Source organism: Suncus etruscus, chromosome 4, assembly GCF_024139225.1.
Source record: "Suncus etruscus isolate mSunEtr1 chromosome 4, mSunEtr1.pri.cur, whole genome shotgun sequence".
In the NCBI taxonomy this organism is placed as follows: domain Eukaryota; kingdom Metazoa; phylum Chordata; class Mammalia; order Eulipotyphla; family Soricidae; genus Suncus; species Suncus etruscus.
In genome coordinates this window covers 38,031,753-38,051,110 of record NC_064851.1, presented here as the reverse complement: position 1 = coordinate 38,051,110, position 19,358 = coordinate 38,031,753, and the positions used below count along the sequence as shown (strand labels likewise).

Genomic DNA, 19,358 nt, shown 5'->3' with positions numbered 1-19,358 from the left:
TTCGAACCAACCACCTTTGGTCCTGGATCGGCTGCTTGCAAGGCAAACACCGCTGTGCTATCTCTCCGGGCCCTATAAAATATTTTTAGTAAGTCCAATAAATCAATTTCCTTGTTAGTGATTTTTTACTTCTATTTAAGAAATCTTGGCTTCTTCCAATGCCAGGATGGTATTTTGTGTTTTCTTGAAATGTAGTTGTTTTATACTTCTGTGATTCATTAAGTAACCCCTGAGCGTCACAGGGTGTGGCCCAAAAACCAAAAAAAAAAAAAAAAAAAAAAGTAATTTTTGTGTATGGTGTAAGGAATAATTTAAGTATGTTAAGACACTGTCTAAGCAGGAAGTTTCAGGCTGTAGTTTTAGTTGTGTAACTGGATACATAAAAATACTGTTTGTGGTAAAGGGGGTAGCAAAATAAGACAGAAGCTGATGTATAGTTGTTAGATATATTTATAAGAGGACTTTTGGAAAAAGAGCTGAATTCTAACTTTAACTTTGCCCTATATTGAATTTAATAATCCATTTGTTGGATCCCAGTACTTAGACTATGCATTTAATTCAGAATGCTGGATGTGTGGGTGCCAAGTATCAGAAGTTTGTAAAAACTTTTAGGCCATTACAATATGTAGCAATATTGGAAACCTCCACTCTTTGGATATACTATGTATACTATGTATGGTGTTTCCACCTGTGAGCTCTTGTTTCTTTTGGGTTTCTGACCACACCCAGCAGTGTTCATAAGCACTCTATCTACTCCTAGCTGTGTTGGAACCATGTTGTGCCTGGGATCAAATAGCCTCCTTCAAGTGAAGCATCCTCTCCAGTCTTTGAACTATCTCTGTGAGTTAATTTACTGTTGAAATCACCCTGAATGGTAGATTTTATTGATTTTTTTTGTTTTGTTTTTGGGCCACACCCGGTGGTGCTCAGGGGTTACTCCTGGCTGTCTGCTCAGAAATAGCTCCTGGCAGGCACAGGGGACCATATGGGACACCGGGATTCGAACCAACCACCTTTGGTCCTGGATCGGCTATGCCGCTGTGCTATCTCTCTGGGCCCTCTTTTTTGGTTTTTTGACCACAACCATTTTATTTTGGTGGTCAGGTTATTCCTTGGCCTCTGCTTGGAGATTCCCTACCAGTAGTACTCAGGAGGCTGATGTGATGAGGGCTACAAGTTTTCCACATGGTTTGCATGCACTTGCAGCCTGTTGATGAGCTGTTTCTCCAGGCCAGTTTTGTTTTTAAATTTAAGACAAATTACCCGACTCAAAGATTAAAATCTAAAAGTGAGACAGGTGAGATAACTATATGTTATACATATACATATATATATATATTATTTATATGTGCTTTTCACAAGAGAGGCTCTGATCTAATTCCCAGTACCCTGAAGCACTTGCAAGGTGTTATCCAAAGAAAAAAATAAAATTCATAACTGTTTCATTTCAAGACTAATTCTTAGATAAATTCATAAGTCTATATGTTCTAAGCATTCTTAAATGGCATAAAGAAAAGAGTGGGTATGTTTTTTTTCTTAACTCATTAAATAATTTTTGAGTATTTTTTGGTGCTACAGATGTGATGCAAAGTATATTCTTAGAGCCAGAGAGAAAGTACAGCAGGTTGGGTGATTTTGTTGCATAAAGTGCACCCAGGTTCAATCCCCATCATCCTGTTTAATACCCTGAGCATCGCCAGAATTAATTCCTGACTGACTGCAGAGCTAGGACTAAATGTGCATCGCAAGGTGTGACTCCAAAACAAACAAACATTTATATTCCCGTAGAATTCACATGTAGTTGGAAGATAATTTTAAATGTCACAGAAAACAAAATTAGTCATTATAAAAATTATCACAGCAGGTATTTGAGCTGTGATCTAAATCTTAAGAAGGAAGGAGCAGCTAGCTTGGAACATCTTGTGCCAAGAAAGCCAGTATTTAGGAATGGGTGTGTGTGTTTGTGGGGGTGTGTGTGGGGGGTCCTGACCAAAAAGGCACAGAAGCCAGTCAAAGCTGGGGTAATTTTCACATCAAATAATGACACCCCGGGGGCCGGGCGGTGGCGCTAAAGGTAAGGTGCCTGCCTTGCCTGCGCTAGCCTTGGACGGACCGCGGTTCGATCCCCCGGCGTCCCATATGGTCCCCCAAGCCAGGAGTGACTTCTGAGCACATAGCCAGGAGTAACCCCTGAGCGTCAACGGGTGTGGCCCAAAAACCAAAAAAAAAAAAAATAATGACACCCCACCAGGAGTGATTATTCCCTGAGCTCAGGTAGGAGTAAACCCTGACCTCTACTGGGTGTGGCCTAAAAGTAAACAACAATGATCATAATATTGCTAAATAAGAAACCATGGGTCAATTCATTAATATAAATTAATGACTGATATGATGAGGTATGGAGTATTTGGATCTCAAAGAACCGTCCTATAAAACACATTATAAAGGAAACAGTCACTTTATAGTAAAGATGCCCAAAAACAATACCTGGAGCAAAATACACAAAGTAAAATCACTAGAACCTAATAAAATGACTCCCGAGCCTCCTGATACAGTGGAATAAGAATATACCACCACTTTCCTGAGCACCACTGAATCTGGCCGCAGGCCCATTAAATAGATGGGGAGAGTAGCAAGGGTAGAGAATGAGGGTAAAGAAGGAAAAATTCGATTTTAGACATACCTTTGTTGCTCCATAGCATCACCTCAGAACTTAGTAACTCAAAATAATCATTTATTTGCCCATGATTCTGTCATCCTGGATCATCTAAGTCATCCTTAGGTTGGATGACTTCACTCACATTTATGGTGCCTAATCTAATGTGGACATGCTAACTGGGAGCTGACTGGAACTCTTAGTCTCTATGGTTTCCAGCAGGCTGGCAGGAACTTGACAAGATGATGCAGGGCTCTTAAGTGGAAAAAAGGTAAAAACATTATATTCGTCACAAGTCATGGCTCAAGAGGAAGTAGATTCTTCCTCTTGGTAGAAGTTGAATTCATACATAGGAATGACAGGAAATGTTAGTCATCGTGGTAGATAATCTACTACAAGTGTGTTATGTTGGAGAGACTTATTAGATATTGACACTAGACGTAGGAGTAAAGTTCAGGTAAGACTTGAATCTCTGGTTATATGAATGTAGGTTTTATTTACCACATTTGTCTGTTTTATAAGGAGTGGGGACCATATGTAGCTATGCTTGGGCCTTATTCTTAGCTCTATAGGGATCACTCCTGGTGGTGCTTAGGTAATCATGGTGGTACCAGGAAATGAACCATAGAGTGTCTCACTTCCTGTACTTTCTCTCCAGCCCAACAATGGACTACTTTTAAAAGCTGCAGGGCAAATGTAAATATCTTAAGAGTCTCAATTATAGTAAATTATAAGTTTAAAATATTTTTATATTCATATGGCTAGAATATAAAATACTGGTGTATAAAACTTGCATACATCTTTTTTATATTTTTGATTTGGGAGCCATTCGGCTTTGCTCAGTAGTTACTCCTGGTGGCCTTGGGGGACCTTATGAGGTACCAGGGATCAAACCCAGGTCTGCCTGCTGTGTGTAAGGCAAGCTCCTTACCCACTGTTCTCTCTGGCACCTGATATATCACAATTTTTTGTTTTGTTTACAGGGTACCACATGTATGCTTTTGACTTCTAGAATTGGAATCTGAAGTCAGCCATGCAGTCAGTCAATTATGTCTATATTTCTGAGCCCTAATAAAAACTTGACACCAAGGCTTGGTGAGCCTCCTTGATATGCTGTACTCTGCATCCAGTCCCATTGCTGAACCACAGGACATGTCTGTTGCAAGAAAAGCAGAAGCTCTATATGTAGCAATATATAGGACTCATTTGCCTGTTCCATGTACTCTTTTCTATGCTCATTTAAACTTGTATCATTTGCCATAATAAAAAACCAAGAGTATGTCAGCTTTCACTGAGATTGGTAGGTCTTTCTAGCAAATTACTAAATTTGGGAGAGATCAAGGAACCCCAGATTTACAATAGTCAAAAATAAGTATGATTTGGGTTATCCACACTTTGCACTTCACCATTTCTTTGGTCAAATGGGTATTTGGATAGGAATTTTTTCATCTAGATCTATTACAATTCAACTGCTAAAATCTAACAATATGTTCAAGACCTGCTGGACAGGTGCTGAGCCAGGCATTAGGCTATTTTTTTATATATATATTTTGTTGTTGAGCCACACCCATTGGCGGTCTAGGGTTAGTTCTGGCTCTGCACTAAGAAATTACTCCTGGCAGGCTTAGGGATCCTTAGGGGATGCCAGGGATTGAATCCAGGCCATCCACATGTAAGGCAAATTCTCTACCTGTTGTGCTCCAGACCTGAGCTGGGCATGAGGAAGTAAAAAAAAAAAAAAGGAACCAAGGGTGGGCCATTTCTTCCTTTTATAGAACTCACAATCCTTGAGCTATAGTGACTGGTAAGAAGGAATAAACAAGTAGCCTCACTTGGCTTCTTAGAGCCTATCTTCACAAGACAAGTGGTTACAATGCATATACTAGCTTAAAGAGCAGCATTGTTAAAAAGGGGGTTTGTAGGGGGCTGGATGGATAGCGTAACTAGGGCGTTTCCCTTGCACGCATGGACCGAAATTTAATCCCGGTGTCCATATGGTCCCACAAGCCAGGAGTGATTTCTGAGAGGATAGCTAGGAGTAACTTCTGAGGGTCATCAGATGTGGCCCAAAACACAGAAATAAAATTAATGGGGCTGGAGAGATGGCACAGCAGTAGGGCGTTTGCCTTGCATATGACCGACCCACGACAGATAGTGGTTCAATTCCAGGCATCCCATATGGTCTCCTGAGCCTGCCAGGGGCAATTTCTGAGCTCAGAGCCAGGAGTAACCCGAGTGTAACCAAGCAAAACAACAACAAAATGGGGTCTGTAAACTTGTACATTGACACCACCTTCATTCTGGATGTCTCCAGGAAGAATGAAAGATTTTTAGATTCCAGAACTGGGGAGACCGAAAAACTGGCTAGATGTCAGGGGGTTCAGTTCTCAGAATCACATGGTCCCTTAAGCACTGCTAGGAGTTACCCTGAGCACTATCAGGTGTCGCCCAAAATAAAGTGAAATGAGCAGGGTGCTACTTGCAATGTGGCCTAACTGGGTTCAGTCCTCAACATTCCAGGTTGTCCTCTGAGCCCTACCAGGAGAGATCTGTGAGTACAGAGTCAGGAGTGGTTCCTAAACACCATCAGGTGTGGCCCCAAAACAAACAAATCAGTTTTACCACAATCCTTTGGAATGAATGCTAAAGTGACCAAGGAAACACAAAAGCAGACCGGTTAAATGGAAAGAGGTTTCTGATCCAACTCAGTGGGTGTTTGAGATCCCAAAAGAATGTCAGTATGAACAGTATAAGAACCAGGTGCAGAGGTGGGAAGGAAAGATGGTGAGTCACCAGTAGATGGTAAAAGTGATAAGAGAAGGTCTGACTTGCACCTTTTAGGTAAAACTTGTAGCAAAATGTTCCTAAATTGAAAAATAGTAATATGGAACAACAGTTATGTTTAAAGGTCGGTCATACAGAGTAAAGCCGACAGGAAGGAGGCCAAGGACAAAAAACCTTGCATTTTGGAGGACCTTGAAATGAAACTCAGGTGACCTACCTCATCAGAGCCAGATCAATGTGCGCTCTGATATTAGGTTCAAGGCTTCTGGAGGTCTTGCTCGGGAGAGTGACCAAATAATTAGTTTGGAAAAAGAAATGCAGAAGGCTCAAGAAAGAAATATTGGCTTTTCTGCGCAAGGATAAAACGACTGACAAAGAGCGGCCAGAGCAATAGCACAGCGGGAGGGCGTTTGCCTTGCACGCGGCTGACCCAGGATGGACCTGGGTTCGATCCCCGGCGTCCCATAAGATCCCCCAAGCCAGGAGCAATGTCTGAGCACACAGCCAGGAGTAACCCCTGAGCATGCATCACCGGGTGTGGCCCAAAAACCAAAAAAACAAACAAACAAAAACCCACGAGTGAGAAAGAAAAAGAAAGCGTATAAGCTCTCCCTGTTATTGCCTCTTATAAGCCTTTACTGAATTCTGAACGCTTGCTTGGGGCCATAAATCAGGGTGGCATGAAAAAAAAAAAATCTCAGCCTGACAATGAACTTGCGGCGCTTGCAGGTAGGAAACCAGAGCTATTACGCGCAGCCGCCGCCAGGGTGCGCAATCCTCACCCGGGGGATCCGCGAAGCTGGAGGGAGGCGGGACCATCGGAAGGAGCAAACCGGAGCGGCTTTCGGTTTCCGCCGGAAGTGGCGATCGTCGCTCGCTTCCGCCATCATGGCCGCCGAGGAGAAGGATCCTCTGAGCTACTTCGCGGCCTATGGGAGCAGCAGCTCCGGCTCGTCGGACGAGGAGGAGAACAGCGAGCCAGAGGAGACGCGCGACAGGGCTCCCGTTGCGGCGGGAAAGCAGGTGGAAAAGCGGCTGCCGGGCCCGGACGAGCTGTTCCGGAGCGTGGCCCGGCCGGCCTTCTTGTACAACCCGCTCAATAAGCAGATCGACTGGGAGAGGCGCGTCGTCAAGGCGCCCGAGGAGGTGAGCCCATGCGCATGCGCAAAGCCCACTCACCCACCCATTCATCCTCCAGTCCCCTAATCTCCCCCCACACACACGCGATCGCTGCCCCCTTTCGCCTCCCCGGGGAGCCTGGGATCCTGCCCACCCACCCACCCTCCCATTTATCCATCCCTCCCCACTTCAGCTCGGTGCCCCCGACCCCCGCGCGGCCAGGACTAACGGTAGTGACTCCCCGTCCTCCACCCCACCCCTTGCTGCAGCTGCTCCCCGAGACCCCTTCCTTCCCTTTGATGCCGGAGCTACCTGCGCTGCTGCTGCCTCTGCGACAGCCTCCCCGAGGGTCAGCCTTGGACAGTAATAACTGACACTGGATTTCTACTTTGGTAACTAAAAGTTCTGAGCTTTGTTCGTGTAGGAAAAAAGCAACCCCCCCAAACAATTCTGTGGCTTTGCACTTAACAGCGTTGTGCTTTATTTATTTATTTTTGGATGGAAAACAAATTGTCTTAATCTAAAAGAAGGAAAAATAAAAATTCTGCTTCAGATACTAAAAGGAACTCTGCAGGGAGATTGCATGTGCAGCCCAGCTAGACTAGATGGTGGTACAAAAGTGTTAAGTGGTCATGGCACTTCTTCATGTGTTTTGCTTAACAGCCTCCCAAGGAGTTCAGGATTTGGAAGTCCAGCTGCGTCCCACCCCCGGAATCTTACACGGCCGCCGAGCGGAGGCCGCCGCCGCCAGAACTGGACATGGCCATCAAATGGTCTAACATATATGAGGACAATGGCGATGATGCCCCCCAGAATGTGAAGAAAGCCAGGCTATTACCAGAAGGGGAGGAGACAGTGGAATCTGGTAAGGCCTTTAGGACTATTGTGCTGCTGCTGCCTTTTTGTTTGGTTGGTTTTGGTTTTTGGGTCACACCCGATGACACTCAGGGGTTGTTACTCCTGGCTCTGTGCTCAGAAATAGCTCCTGGCAGGGTTGGGGAACCACATGCAAGGCAAATGCTCTTCCACTGTGCTATCACTCAGGCCCCTTGTGCTGCTTCTGCACAGAGATGGATGCATATCCACCAAGTTTCCTGCTTGGGTGGTCTTTGTTAGAGAAGATCCTAAATCACCCAGGCATTAATGCAAAATCGTGTGGCAACTAGCAGTGCATGTGGCTTAGTTAGGCTGTTTTCATATTAGACTAGTTTATTCAGATTCAAGAATTCCTATGACTGTTGAAAAGTGCTTGAAATGTTAAAGCAGTCGTATTTTATTTTTTTCTTTTTTGATTTGGGGGGCCTCAGGGTTGACTCCTGGCCTTGCACTAAGCAGGGATCATACCTACTGGGCTTAGGGGATCATATGGGAAGGGGTGTGGTATTGAACATAAGTACTATCATTCTGTTTAGAGCAGCAGTTGTGTTTTAGAGCCAAAGGAGTGACAGAATGGATTTAACTGAGGATAACTATGTAGTAATAGAAGGTGGTGCCTCACCTTGTTTTATATGTAGTCTAATCCTGTCTGTCTTTGACCAAAAGTAATCCCAGTAATCCCTGCACTTTACTTCTCTACTCATTCCATCCTTTATACTACAGCTAGTGTTCATTTTCTGAAAGTTATTGCTGATTTTCAACTCTGCTGCTTAGATCCTTAACAGTGGTAAAAGCTTTCCATGACAGGCCCTACCTCTTTTTCCACCCTTTTCAAGCCCTTGAAGATGTTGACACTCAGAATTGAATAGATCATGCTATTTTGTGGTTCCATGTCTTTAAATATATGTTTTACCTTAATCTGAAAGTTCTTCCCACCTTTTTACTTTTAAATTTCATTCTTAAAAATTCTACTCAAAAATACTTCAGCTATCACCTCTGATTGCATACAGAGCAATGCTTGTACGTGCTAATGCTATTGATTGCACATACACCTTTTGTTTTGTTTTTGTTTTTTGGGCCACACCTGGTGGCACTTGAGGGTTACTCCTGGCTCTGTGCTCAGAAATCGGTCCTGGCAGGCTCAGGGGACCATAAGGGATGCCGGAAATTGAATCTGGGTCCGTCCTGTGTCGCCTACATGCAAGGCAAACACGCCCTACCTTGTGCTCTCTCTGGCCCCTGCACATATACCTTTTATATGATCTGATAATCTTTTGAATTCTTGAAACAGTGAGATTCAATTTCTTTTGATGTTTATAGTATATCATACACATTCAGTGACTAGTTGCCCAGCAACATGTTTTTGGAGTATCATTTTTTAAAACTACATAAGCATTGTGTTAAATAGATTTCTTTTTGTTTTTTAGCCACACCTAATGGTGTGAAGCCTTAAACTTGACTGCTCAGGGATTAAACCTAGTACAGCCACGTGCAAGGCACTATACTATTGCTCTGGCCCAATATCAAATAGATGTTTTTCTTTTTCTTTTTAGGACACATTTAGCAATGCTCAGAAGTAATTTCTGGCTTTGTAGTCAGGAATTACTCTTGACAGTTCTGGGAAGACTTAGCTGCTTTACTTTCTAGCCACAATTTATGATTTTTCTGTAATACCAGGGTGCTACTTACCTGGGGTTTGGGTTTTATTGGAGGCTAGGGGTAATATTGGTCCAGTGTACCTGGGTATGCTCATAGTTTTCTTCTAGCTCTGTGCTCAGCAACTTCTCTACTATCATTCCACCCCTTATCTCATTTTAAGAGCCATTTAGAGTTCAATACGAAAGAAACTAATAGTAATTCTTCCTCCAGTTTTGATTGTATCTAGTTTTCATTTCTTTCATTAATTTACCCAAGTTAATCTAGAACAAACTGATGGCACATCTTCTTGAAGGTACTCAATGAAGTAGGGATTTATCAAATCTTATTTTATATTATTAATAAAAGTACTTGTACATACCGTATTTGCTGGCGTATAAGACGACCCCCCAATTTTGCAGTTAAAACATAGGTTTAGGCCTATATTCGCTGTATCAGACAGAACGTTCCACAGTGATCACAACAAGCAAAGATTCAAAGGCTATACTGTAATAGACCTTTCTCTCTGACTCTGCCAATCTAAGCAGTCTTTTACAGTGTAGATTTGGGTCCAAAACATTGTCTAATTTGCATGCATAAAAAGCCTGGTTGGATTGGCTGAGTTAGAGAGGCAGTCCAAGCAACCTTGCAGTGATTGGTCCCTTATCATAGGCATCTTTTCTGGCAATTCCCTGGGAGCGTGAGTTAATCTCCCCCACTACATGAACCAAACAACACCTTATCCTCGGACCCTAGCACTGAACCACCAACACGGTTAGCTGTGTTTTGCCAGAAGTGAGCCCCCAGATCTCCTGAGTACTGTTTGGGAGCCCCCAAGAAAGAGATTTGGAAATTCTGCGGCCTGATTTTTTTTTCTTTTGTTTAGCGGCATATCGAAACATTTTTCGGGATATACTCGGTGTATAAGACGACCCCCGATTTTCGGTTGACTTTTTTTTTGTTTCAAAAGTCGTCTTATACGCCGGAAAATACGGTATCTTTTATCCTTACAGCACTGAAGTATAAAACTAGAAAATGCCAAACAAAACTTGGTACTTTGACACAGCTTTCTGACAAATAACTTTTAGTAAACTATTATAGACATCTTTACACTATTCATTCTACGATTTTATAGTTAAGAGAACAATCTCAGATTTAAACATTTGCGCCAAAATTCACACATCTAGGAGGAAGAGGCAGAATGGGGTCCAGAAAGATATTTTCAGGGGGTATTGCTTTCCTTGCATATAGTTATTGATCTGGCCTGTCTTTAATCCCTGGCAATGTTTGCGGTCCCCCAAATACAATACCACGAGGAGTAATTCCTGAGTACTGCCAATTGTGACCGTACAACACACACAAAAAGAAGAAAAAGTGAGATATTTTCTCACTTTTATTCAATATGGAATTTCACTATATTTTTCAGTATGCCTTATAAATTAAGACTTATTTTTCAAGCACTTCAGAAAAATACCTATCTCATAGGAAGAGTGGCAGTAAGGACACTGGAGTTTATATTAAGACTAGGGTGTAGGCTGGTACTCTATACTGTAGTTTTTTGTTTTTGTTTTTTTCTTCTATGAAAAAGGCCTGAATCTATACCAGGACAAATAAAGAACTATACTTTTTCTAGCTTGCCTATCAGTCCAGTTAGGAGTGTTAAGCATGTGACAAATACAACTCATATTCAGGCATAATTTAATTGCTTTTTGTCATATGATGGTATCATATCAGAAGTGAACATAGATGATATTTTTTTTACTTTAGTATTCAGCCAGTTAGGATCAACAGATCATGACATTAAATGATAATCTGAAATCTTGAAGATTTATTTTGCATTTGATTATTGACTGTGACTTGTTCTTTTTTTTTTTTTAACAAATATCTTTAAAAAGGTGATTTGATACTTTAAAAATCACAGAAGTGATTTTGTTAACTTAGACTTTCCTGGAAAACAATTCCCTGTTACTTTTTTCTCTTTATTACAATTTTATTGAGGTATGGTGATTTATAGTACTGTTAATGAGATTCATGCATTCATTCATTCATTCCACCACCACACCCTCCACCCTCTGCCAGTGTTCTATCCTCCTTTGATTTTTTTTTTTTTTGGTTTTTGGGCCACACCCGGTGACGCTCAGGGGTTACTCCTGGCTATGTGCTCAGAAGTCGCTCCTGGCTTAGGGGACCATATGGGATGCCGGGGGATCGAACCGCGGTCCGTCCAAGGCTAGCGCAGGTAAGGCAGGCACCTTACCTCTAGCGCCACCACCCGGCCCCCTATCCTCCTTTGAATCCCTCCTTCCCCTTATTGTCTTGGACCAATTTTTTGTTTCTTTGACTTTTTTGTTATGTTTTGTTTTTGGGTCACACCTGGCAGTGCTCAGGGGTTACTCCTGGCTCTGCGCTCAGAAATCACTCCTGGCAGACTCAGGCAACCATATGGGATGCCAGGATCGAACCACCGACCTTCTGCATGCAAGGCAAACACTTTGTCTCCATGCTATCTCTCAGGCCCTCTTCTTTGACATTTTATGCCTCTTTTAAAAATTTAAGTATATTTTATTAGAATTTATATACTAAACTGCATAAAATTTAGATTAAGAAAATACTTTGCTCTTGCTTTTTTATGTTCTGATACTGGCCTGTTTGTTTGTTTAGGTGGATGTTTTGTTTATGTTTTCTTTGAGCCACATCTCTTTGGTGCTTAGGGTTTGTAACTGCCTCTGCATTCAGGGATTACTTCTCGTCAGGCTCAGATGTGGGTGCTGGGAATCAAATCCTTTTTTGGGGGGGGGGCACACCCGGCGTTACTCAGGGGTTACTCCTGGCTGTCTGCTCAGAAATAGCTCCTGGCAGGCACGGGGGACCATATGGGACACCGGGATTCAAACCGACCACCTTTGGTCCTGGATCGGCTGCTTGCAAGGCAAACGCCGCTGTGCTATCTCTCCGGGCTCGGAATCAAATCCTTTTTGGCCATGTTCAAGGCAGTTGTCCTGCCCATTGTACTGTTACCCAGACATTTGCCCTTTTTATTATTTATTTTGCCAATTACCTTTTCCCATATTATTTTGAGGAGCGAGAAAATTCAAAATCAAGAAGCGAGGATTCAAAATCAAGTCTTGGAGTTTACCAGCACTTATTTTTTTTGGAGCAAGGGAGTCACACCCTGGATTATTTCTAGTGGTACTTTGGGGACCATATGGGATGCTGAGGAATTGAACCTGGGTTGGATGCATGCAAGGCAATGCATCCTTACTTGCTGTACAGTCTCTCCAGTCTCCATAACCAGCACTTGTATACTGGTAGTAAAATGTAATAATAGGCCTAGATATTAGTTAATTACACCTTTATCAGCATGTAACTCATTATGAAAGCCTAGTTAAGGTAACGGCTTTTTAAAAAGATTGTAGAAAGCGTATATAAATAATTTAAACTTAGTTTAAAGCAGTAGTAGTACAGTGGGTAGGGTATTTGCCTCGATCCCTTATATCAGGGGTCTCAAACTCGTGGCCCTCTGTGCAACATTTTGTGGCCCTGCCCTAGCGGAATATTTTTTTGTTTTGTTTTGTTTTAGTTGTTTGGGTCACACCCCCCAATGTCAAGGCTTACTACTGACTGCACTCAAGGATCTTTGCCTCCTGCGGCCCCCAGGTAAATTGAGTTTGAGGCCCCTGCTTATATTATCACTTTATATTATCCCCCAAGCCCACCAGTACTGACCTCTATGCATAGATCTAGGAAAGAGTAAGACCTGAACATCACCAGGTGTGGGAGGCCCCTCCATAAAAGGTTTAAATAGTTATCTCCAATGACTTAAGTTTCAATAGAAAAAAAATTTTTTTGTCATTAGTACAACTGCAATATAGAATTCTGCTTTGTTTTCTTGTGGTACAAGTGAATTAATGGATCCTGGACCCACGCTTGCAAGTCATGTACTTTATATTTTACTAAGTCACATTCCTACAGAGTAGAAACCCTTAAGACTGTGAAATAAATTAATAAACATTTCGTTTTTTCCTTCACCTTGTTTAAAGCAGTTCCTTATTATGCCACTAGATGGCATTAGTTCTGTTCAAATCACCAGCGGGATGTTATTTTTCTAACCCTGATTTGAGCATTGTTTTTTGGTAAATATTTTTATTAGTGGGTCGCAGTTTAAAGGGAATTTTCCAGGGTGTGGGACATGGCCAAGCAGGCTAGAGTGCTTGCTTGCTTTGAATTTGAATTGATCCCAGCAGGGCATGCCCACCCCAAGATTCGCCAAGTGTGGCAAATAATCAGAAATAAAAATCTCAGGGTCTTTTCTGAAATACATTGCCAATGAAGTTAGAAAGTAGTTTCAATTTTTAATATTACCTTTACTAAAAATAATTTCAAAAGTCAAGCGTGGTTTAATTAACTCCACTGAAAAAGGTCTGTCTTTCTTTTTAAACTGTGTCATTTAGTGCCAACTAAAATTTTGGTGTGCAAGATAAAGTACTGGTTAAAATTGGATTTAGAAATTTCTGGGTCAGTCATTGATTTGAATATTTTGTTTCTTACTGCCTCCAAAATCTGTACTACTCAATGAAAAGCAATGAGTAACATTGTCATGCTGTATTTGAAGATGAATTACCTACTGTTAATAGTCCTTATTGTCAGCATCACAAAGAAGGTACTAAGCATGGTACAGCCAGAAAAAGGGAATTTAAAGGGTTCGTGGCTTAAAATGTATTTCCCTTTTATTAAAAAAAAAAAAAAAAAAAGCCCTTGGGGTCGGAGCGATAGCACAGCTGGTAAGGCTTTGCCTTGCATCTGGCCAACCTGGGACAAACCCAAGTTCAATCCTTGGCATCCCATATGGTCCCCCAAGCCTGCCAGGAGCAATTTCTGAGCGTAAAGCCAGAAATGACTCCTGAATGCTGCTGGATGTAGCCCAAAACCAAAAGAAAGAAAGCATTAACATCATCAATTACAACATCAAGGTATTTATGAACTTTTATGATACTTGTTAAATTTTGCTTTTTGGGGGAAGGGAGCACACCCTGCAGCACTCAGGGGTTACGTCTGGCTCTGCGCTTAGAAATTGCTCTTGGCTGGGGGACCATATGGGATGCCAGGGATCAAAACTGCATCCATCCTGGGTCAGCCACATGCAAAGCAAATGCCTGACCATAGTGCTACCACTCCCAGCCCCTAAATTTTTGCATGTTAAAGTTTGCATTTTATAATTCATAGCATACAGGTTATTTATTTTAATGAGTTCTTTAAAGGCCATATTTTTGTTCAGGAATTGAGAATTGACAAGTCAGTGCTACTTGTGTTTTATTAAGTGGTGGTTATGTGGCTGGAGAGGTAATACGGCAGGTAAAATGCCTGCCTTACACACTGCCAACCAGATTGTCATCAGCAAGATTCGTGTCTCTCATCTCTTTCCCCAAAATTCTCTATAAATTTTACTATTGTCATTTAAATGATCTAATTCTCCTAGTAATAGGTGGAATTGGAACCAGTTCAGACCTACCTCTGTAGGACAAAATTAAAAAGTAGGAACTTGATGAAATGTCTACCTATGAGGATTTTCTTTTAAACATAATTCACTGATACTCATTGGTTTGCAGTGCTATTTAATCTTTGGTAGTATATATATGTGATTGTATTATACATATACACCTTGATATACATATATACCTTTATACCATGATATATATGTGTGTGTGATGAATATTTGTATATACCTCACTGAATCAAAATTCTACTGCCCTTTATACTGTGAAATTGACCTCCTGTGGCCATACCGTCCTCTCTGCTAGATTTTCTAACTTCAATTTGGAAGGATATTTGATAATTAAAAGTAAATTGATAATCTGCTTTTATTTAAAAGAACAATGTTTTCTCAGTATGGGTTGTACACTTTAGTATACATAATTGTATACTGTTAAGTAATTGGGTCAACATTTTCAGAAAAAATGTGATTTTCATGAATTTTGTGTAATGCTATTGAAACTTGGTTTTAAAATCAGAGAGCTTTTTTTTTTAAAGTCTTGATGGTTTTATTTAGTGTGTCATAAAAGTTGAAAAATTATGGTAGTTAACTGTATAGAACTATCTAGAATTTAGACAATGCTTTCTCACTGCTCACTAGTGGATAACAATTTCTAGTGATAATTTGCAGGCAGGTCAAGCTTGAGAAAGTGTACCTTGCAATTACCTGTAATTGCTAACCCATGAGCCTATAAAAATTTATGAAATAGGTCTTATTAGCTCTTCTTTTTTTTTTTTTTTTTTTTTTGGTTTTTGGGCCACACCCATTTGACGCTCAGGGGTTACTCCTGGCTATGCGCTCAGAAATCACCCCTGGCTTGGGACCATATGGGACGCCGGGGGATCGAACTGCGGTCCTTCCTTGGCTAGTGCTTGCAAAGCAGACACCTTACCTCTAGCACCACCTTCCCGGCCCCCCTTATTAGCTCATTTTATGCAAGAAACTTAATATATGTTGCACTTAAAGCTAAGGAACCCCTAGCTTAATATTAACAACGTATGAGACTTGAACAGGACATTACAAATCGCTGATAAAAGAATGAAACACATCACAGGAAATGGACCATGCTCCTTCCGTTGCCAAACTTGAGATAAGAAATCAGAGAGCTTTTTTACACCTTAGTTGTTTGTTTGTTTGTTTTTTCTGCTCAGCCTAGATTTAATTTAATTTTCAAAGCCCAGAGTAGAGTCTCAAGTATCAGGTATTGCTGATAACTTGTTTGATATTTGATAAAGAAGAAATGTGTCCTGTCGTTTTTAAACTCTATTCCTGTGTAATTCTTTTCATTAAAATTTATTATTATGTTCATTTTTTGAATAATAGTTGGCATTTGACATTATAACAGTTTCAGATCATCAATATGACTCTTTAGGGAAGGACATAGATTGGATGGTCTCACTGGTACATACAAAGAGAGAAACAGGACAAGGGAATAGACCACTTTAGAACAATACAAACCCTTGGCCTTGTATTACAAAACTCGGAGTACCAAACAGCAGAGGGGAGAAGGAAAGGAATGAAGAGGCAGTCTAGAAGGAGACATAAGGACAGTGATAGAGGGTAATACACACTTTGGTAATGGTGAGATAGAGTAACTCGTACATCAAAACTAGAAATGTCAGCACCACTGTAAACGTGTTATCAAAAACGCAATAAATTGACTATGTCTATAAAATGAGTAAAATAATCACTAGAGTGTCAATTTAACACCATCATTAGGGCCTGGCAAAAAGCTCAAGGAGTGGGCTTGCATGGAGTAGCTTCTGAACACCATTAAACATGGCCCAGAACTAAAAATAAACAGCCATTGTGGTAATTATTTGTGGGCCACACCAAGAGCTAACTACTGGATCTGCATTTAAGGGTCATTTCTGTAGGTTCCAACTACTATATGGGGTGCCAAAAATTAAATCTGGGTCAGCTGTATGCAAGGCAAATGCCCTCCTTACCTATTGTACTAGCACTCTGGGCACTGGAAGTTTCTATTTTTTTTTAATTACCTCTGTGTGTCTTTTATCCAGATTTTTAAATCCTAGTGTATTTTTGTGTTTTTGTTTTATTGGGATATTTAAGCAGGTATTAAAGATGTTGGCTTTTTATATAAAATCAGTGAAAATAGTGAGTGAAGTTTTGACACCTAACCTTTTCTAAAAATTACTGATTACAATTCTTTCTTTTCTATTTAAAGATGATGAAAAAGACGAACATACTTCTAAAAAGCGCAAAATAGAACCAGGAGAATCAGCAAAGAAGAAAAAATAGAATATTACAAATGACAAGATTTTCTGACTGTGAAACTTACTGAAATGGTTTCAGGGACAGATCAACTTGATAATGATAAATTATTATTACACATCTCTGAAGTACATGCTAATAATAAGTATTGCTGGAACTTTATAATTTAGAATTCGTTTTTATTTAAGACTTACATGTATTTAAAATTCAAATGGTGACTTTTGATTGTGAAAGTGATACTTGGAAACATTCTTGCTTTCCATAATTGGTGATGTGCTTTGAGAGTTTTGTCACATGTTGACATGCCAATATACTATGAACCTTTTATAAAGGAATATATTTTTAAGTAAATGTATTATAATGTACTGTGAATTTGTAGGGTGCTTTTCAACAGTGTTTGTACAGTGTATATAGATCATGGAAATAAAATTACTTATTCAATATTAATATTGTGTAACAAACATTTGAATATTTGCGACTAATATCATCTGCCATGTGATGTTTCCCATTGTAATTGTAGATATTGCAATTTTAAGGAGTGCATCCTGCATTTCAGATGCTTTGTGTCTACACTGTGTCTAATCCTCAGACTAGTCATTAAACAGTGTGTTAGTAGCCTCATAGTAAAGATTAATCTCTCATAATAGGAAATGAAATTTACGGTTCAATCCCCTGGCGTCCCAAATGGTCCCCCAAGCCAGGAGCGACTTCTGAGCGCATAGCCAGGAGTAACCCCTGAGCTTCACCGGGTGTGGCCCAAAAACCAAAAAAAAAAAGAGAGAGATGAAATTTAATTCTCGACTCTGCTTTCAAAATCATATACTAGACCACCTCCCCATTTAGCAACACTTAGTCATTTCAAGATCTGGCATTTATCAGCTTTTCTTTGATACTAGGTCTTCACTGATTGTATAATTATACTTATGTATATCAAGCATTATGATGATTCATTAAATCTTCATTAGTTTATTGAAAATAAAGATCTTATACAAAATAGTACCAATTGCATAAGATCAAAATACAGTTAAAAGGAAATTTTAGATAAACAATGTCTTCACATTTAGAATATTTGGAACATACTTAAACCAAAAATTTAAACTTATCTGAAGTTTAAATTTAACTGAACATCCTGTATTTTATCTGGAAATTTTACGTTTTTTTTTTCCTGTCCAGAGCGTGAGGGCATTTGCCTTGCATGGGACGAGCCTGGATTCGATTCCTGGCATCCTATATGGTCCCCTGAGTCTGCCAGGAGTGATTTCTGAGCACAGAGCCAGGAATAATCCCTTAGCATGGCCGAGTGTGGCCCCAAAACAAAACAGAACAAAAAAAAAAAAAAAACAAAGTGCAATGTAGTTGTTTATAACATTTTGAATAATAATTACACGTTATGTCCATTTGGGGAAGAAAAGTCACACTCATGGTGTTCAGGTTATTTCTGGCTCTGAGGATTACTCCTGCCGTGCTCTAGGAACCATTTGGGATAATAGGGGTCAAATCTAAGCCAGCCTCCTGTAAGGTAGGAGTTCTACCTGCTGTTAACTGCTGTGCTGTGTCTCTGGCTTTCCAGAATTCTTGGGTCTTTCTGATTTGAGTTAATAAAAGATATTGTACCTAAGAAAAATAAGATACCTGTCTTCTAGTTAAAGAGAAATATAAGTTTTTTTTTTTCCTTAGAAACTATTACTTGAAAAACTATGAAATTTTATTTGGGAATGGAGTGAGTAGAGTAAAATGTAAGCCATTAAAATTGATATGGCTGGGGCCGGCGAGGTGGCGCTAGAGGTAAGATATCTGCCTTGCAAGCGCTAGCCAAGGAAAGACCCTCGGCATCCCATATGGTCCCCCCAAGCCAGGGGCAATTTCTGAGAGTTTAGCCAGGAGTAACCCCTGAGCATCAAACAGGTGTGGCCGAAAAACCAAAAAAAAAAAAAAGTGATATTGCCGGGGGCAATAGCACAGTGGTAGGGCATTTGCCTTAGGCACAGTAGGACAGTGGTTCGAATCCTGGCATCCCATATGGTTCCCTGAGCCTTCGAGGATCAATTTCTGAGCGTAGAGCGGGGAGTGCTGCTGGGTGTGACCCAAAAACAAACAAACAAAAAGTGATTGTGCCAACAACCATATAGTGTTTAGGCAGGGGTCTCAAACTTGCAGTCCTGGGGCCGTTTGCAGCCCTCCGTACAACATTTTGTAGCCCTGCCCTAGAGGAATCTTTTTTTGTTTTGTTTTAGTTGTTTGGGTCACACCCCCCAATGTTCAAGGCTTACTACTGACTTTGCACTCAAGGATCACCCCGACTTTGCCTCTTGTGGCCCCCAGGAAAATTGAGTTTGAGACCCCCTGGCTTAGGGGAATATAATAGTATGATGGTGTCTGTGTTATTAAACTGAAAGCTAACACTAGAAACTGTTCATCCTTTAGGTTAATGAATAACGAATCATGATATTGAGGTAATTGATGCAACAAGATTTTAAGTGCAAGACTGAAAAATTTAGTAAATTATTTATATAAGGAAGTGCC

General features: G+C 40.6%; 2 protein-coding genes across 2 annotated transcripts in view; one reads left to right on the top strand and one right to left on the bottom strand.

Moving 5' to 3' along the window:
* RPF1 (ribosome production factor 1 homolog) overlaps positions 1–19,358 on the bottom strand; it is a 1,036,037-nt gene that overhangs the window by 241,686 nt on the left and 774,993 nt on the right. The gene's annotated exons all lie outside the window — the stretch shown is intronic.
* On the top strand, positions 6,316–17,491 carry C4H1orf52 (chromosome 4 C1orf52 homolog). The gene is made up of 3 exons (XM_049771280.1): positions 6,316–6,586; positions 7,223–7,424; positions 16,789–17,491. Exons 1-3 carry the CDS (start codon positions 6,329–6,331, stop codon positions 16,860–16,862), a joined length of 534 nt encoding a protein of 177 aa, XP_049627237.1. The 5' UTR covers positions 6,316–6,328; the 3' UTR covers positions 16,863–17,491.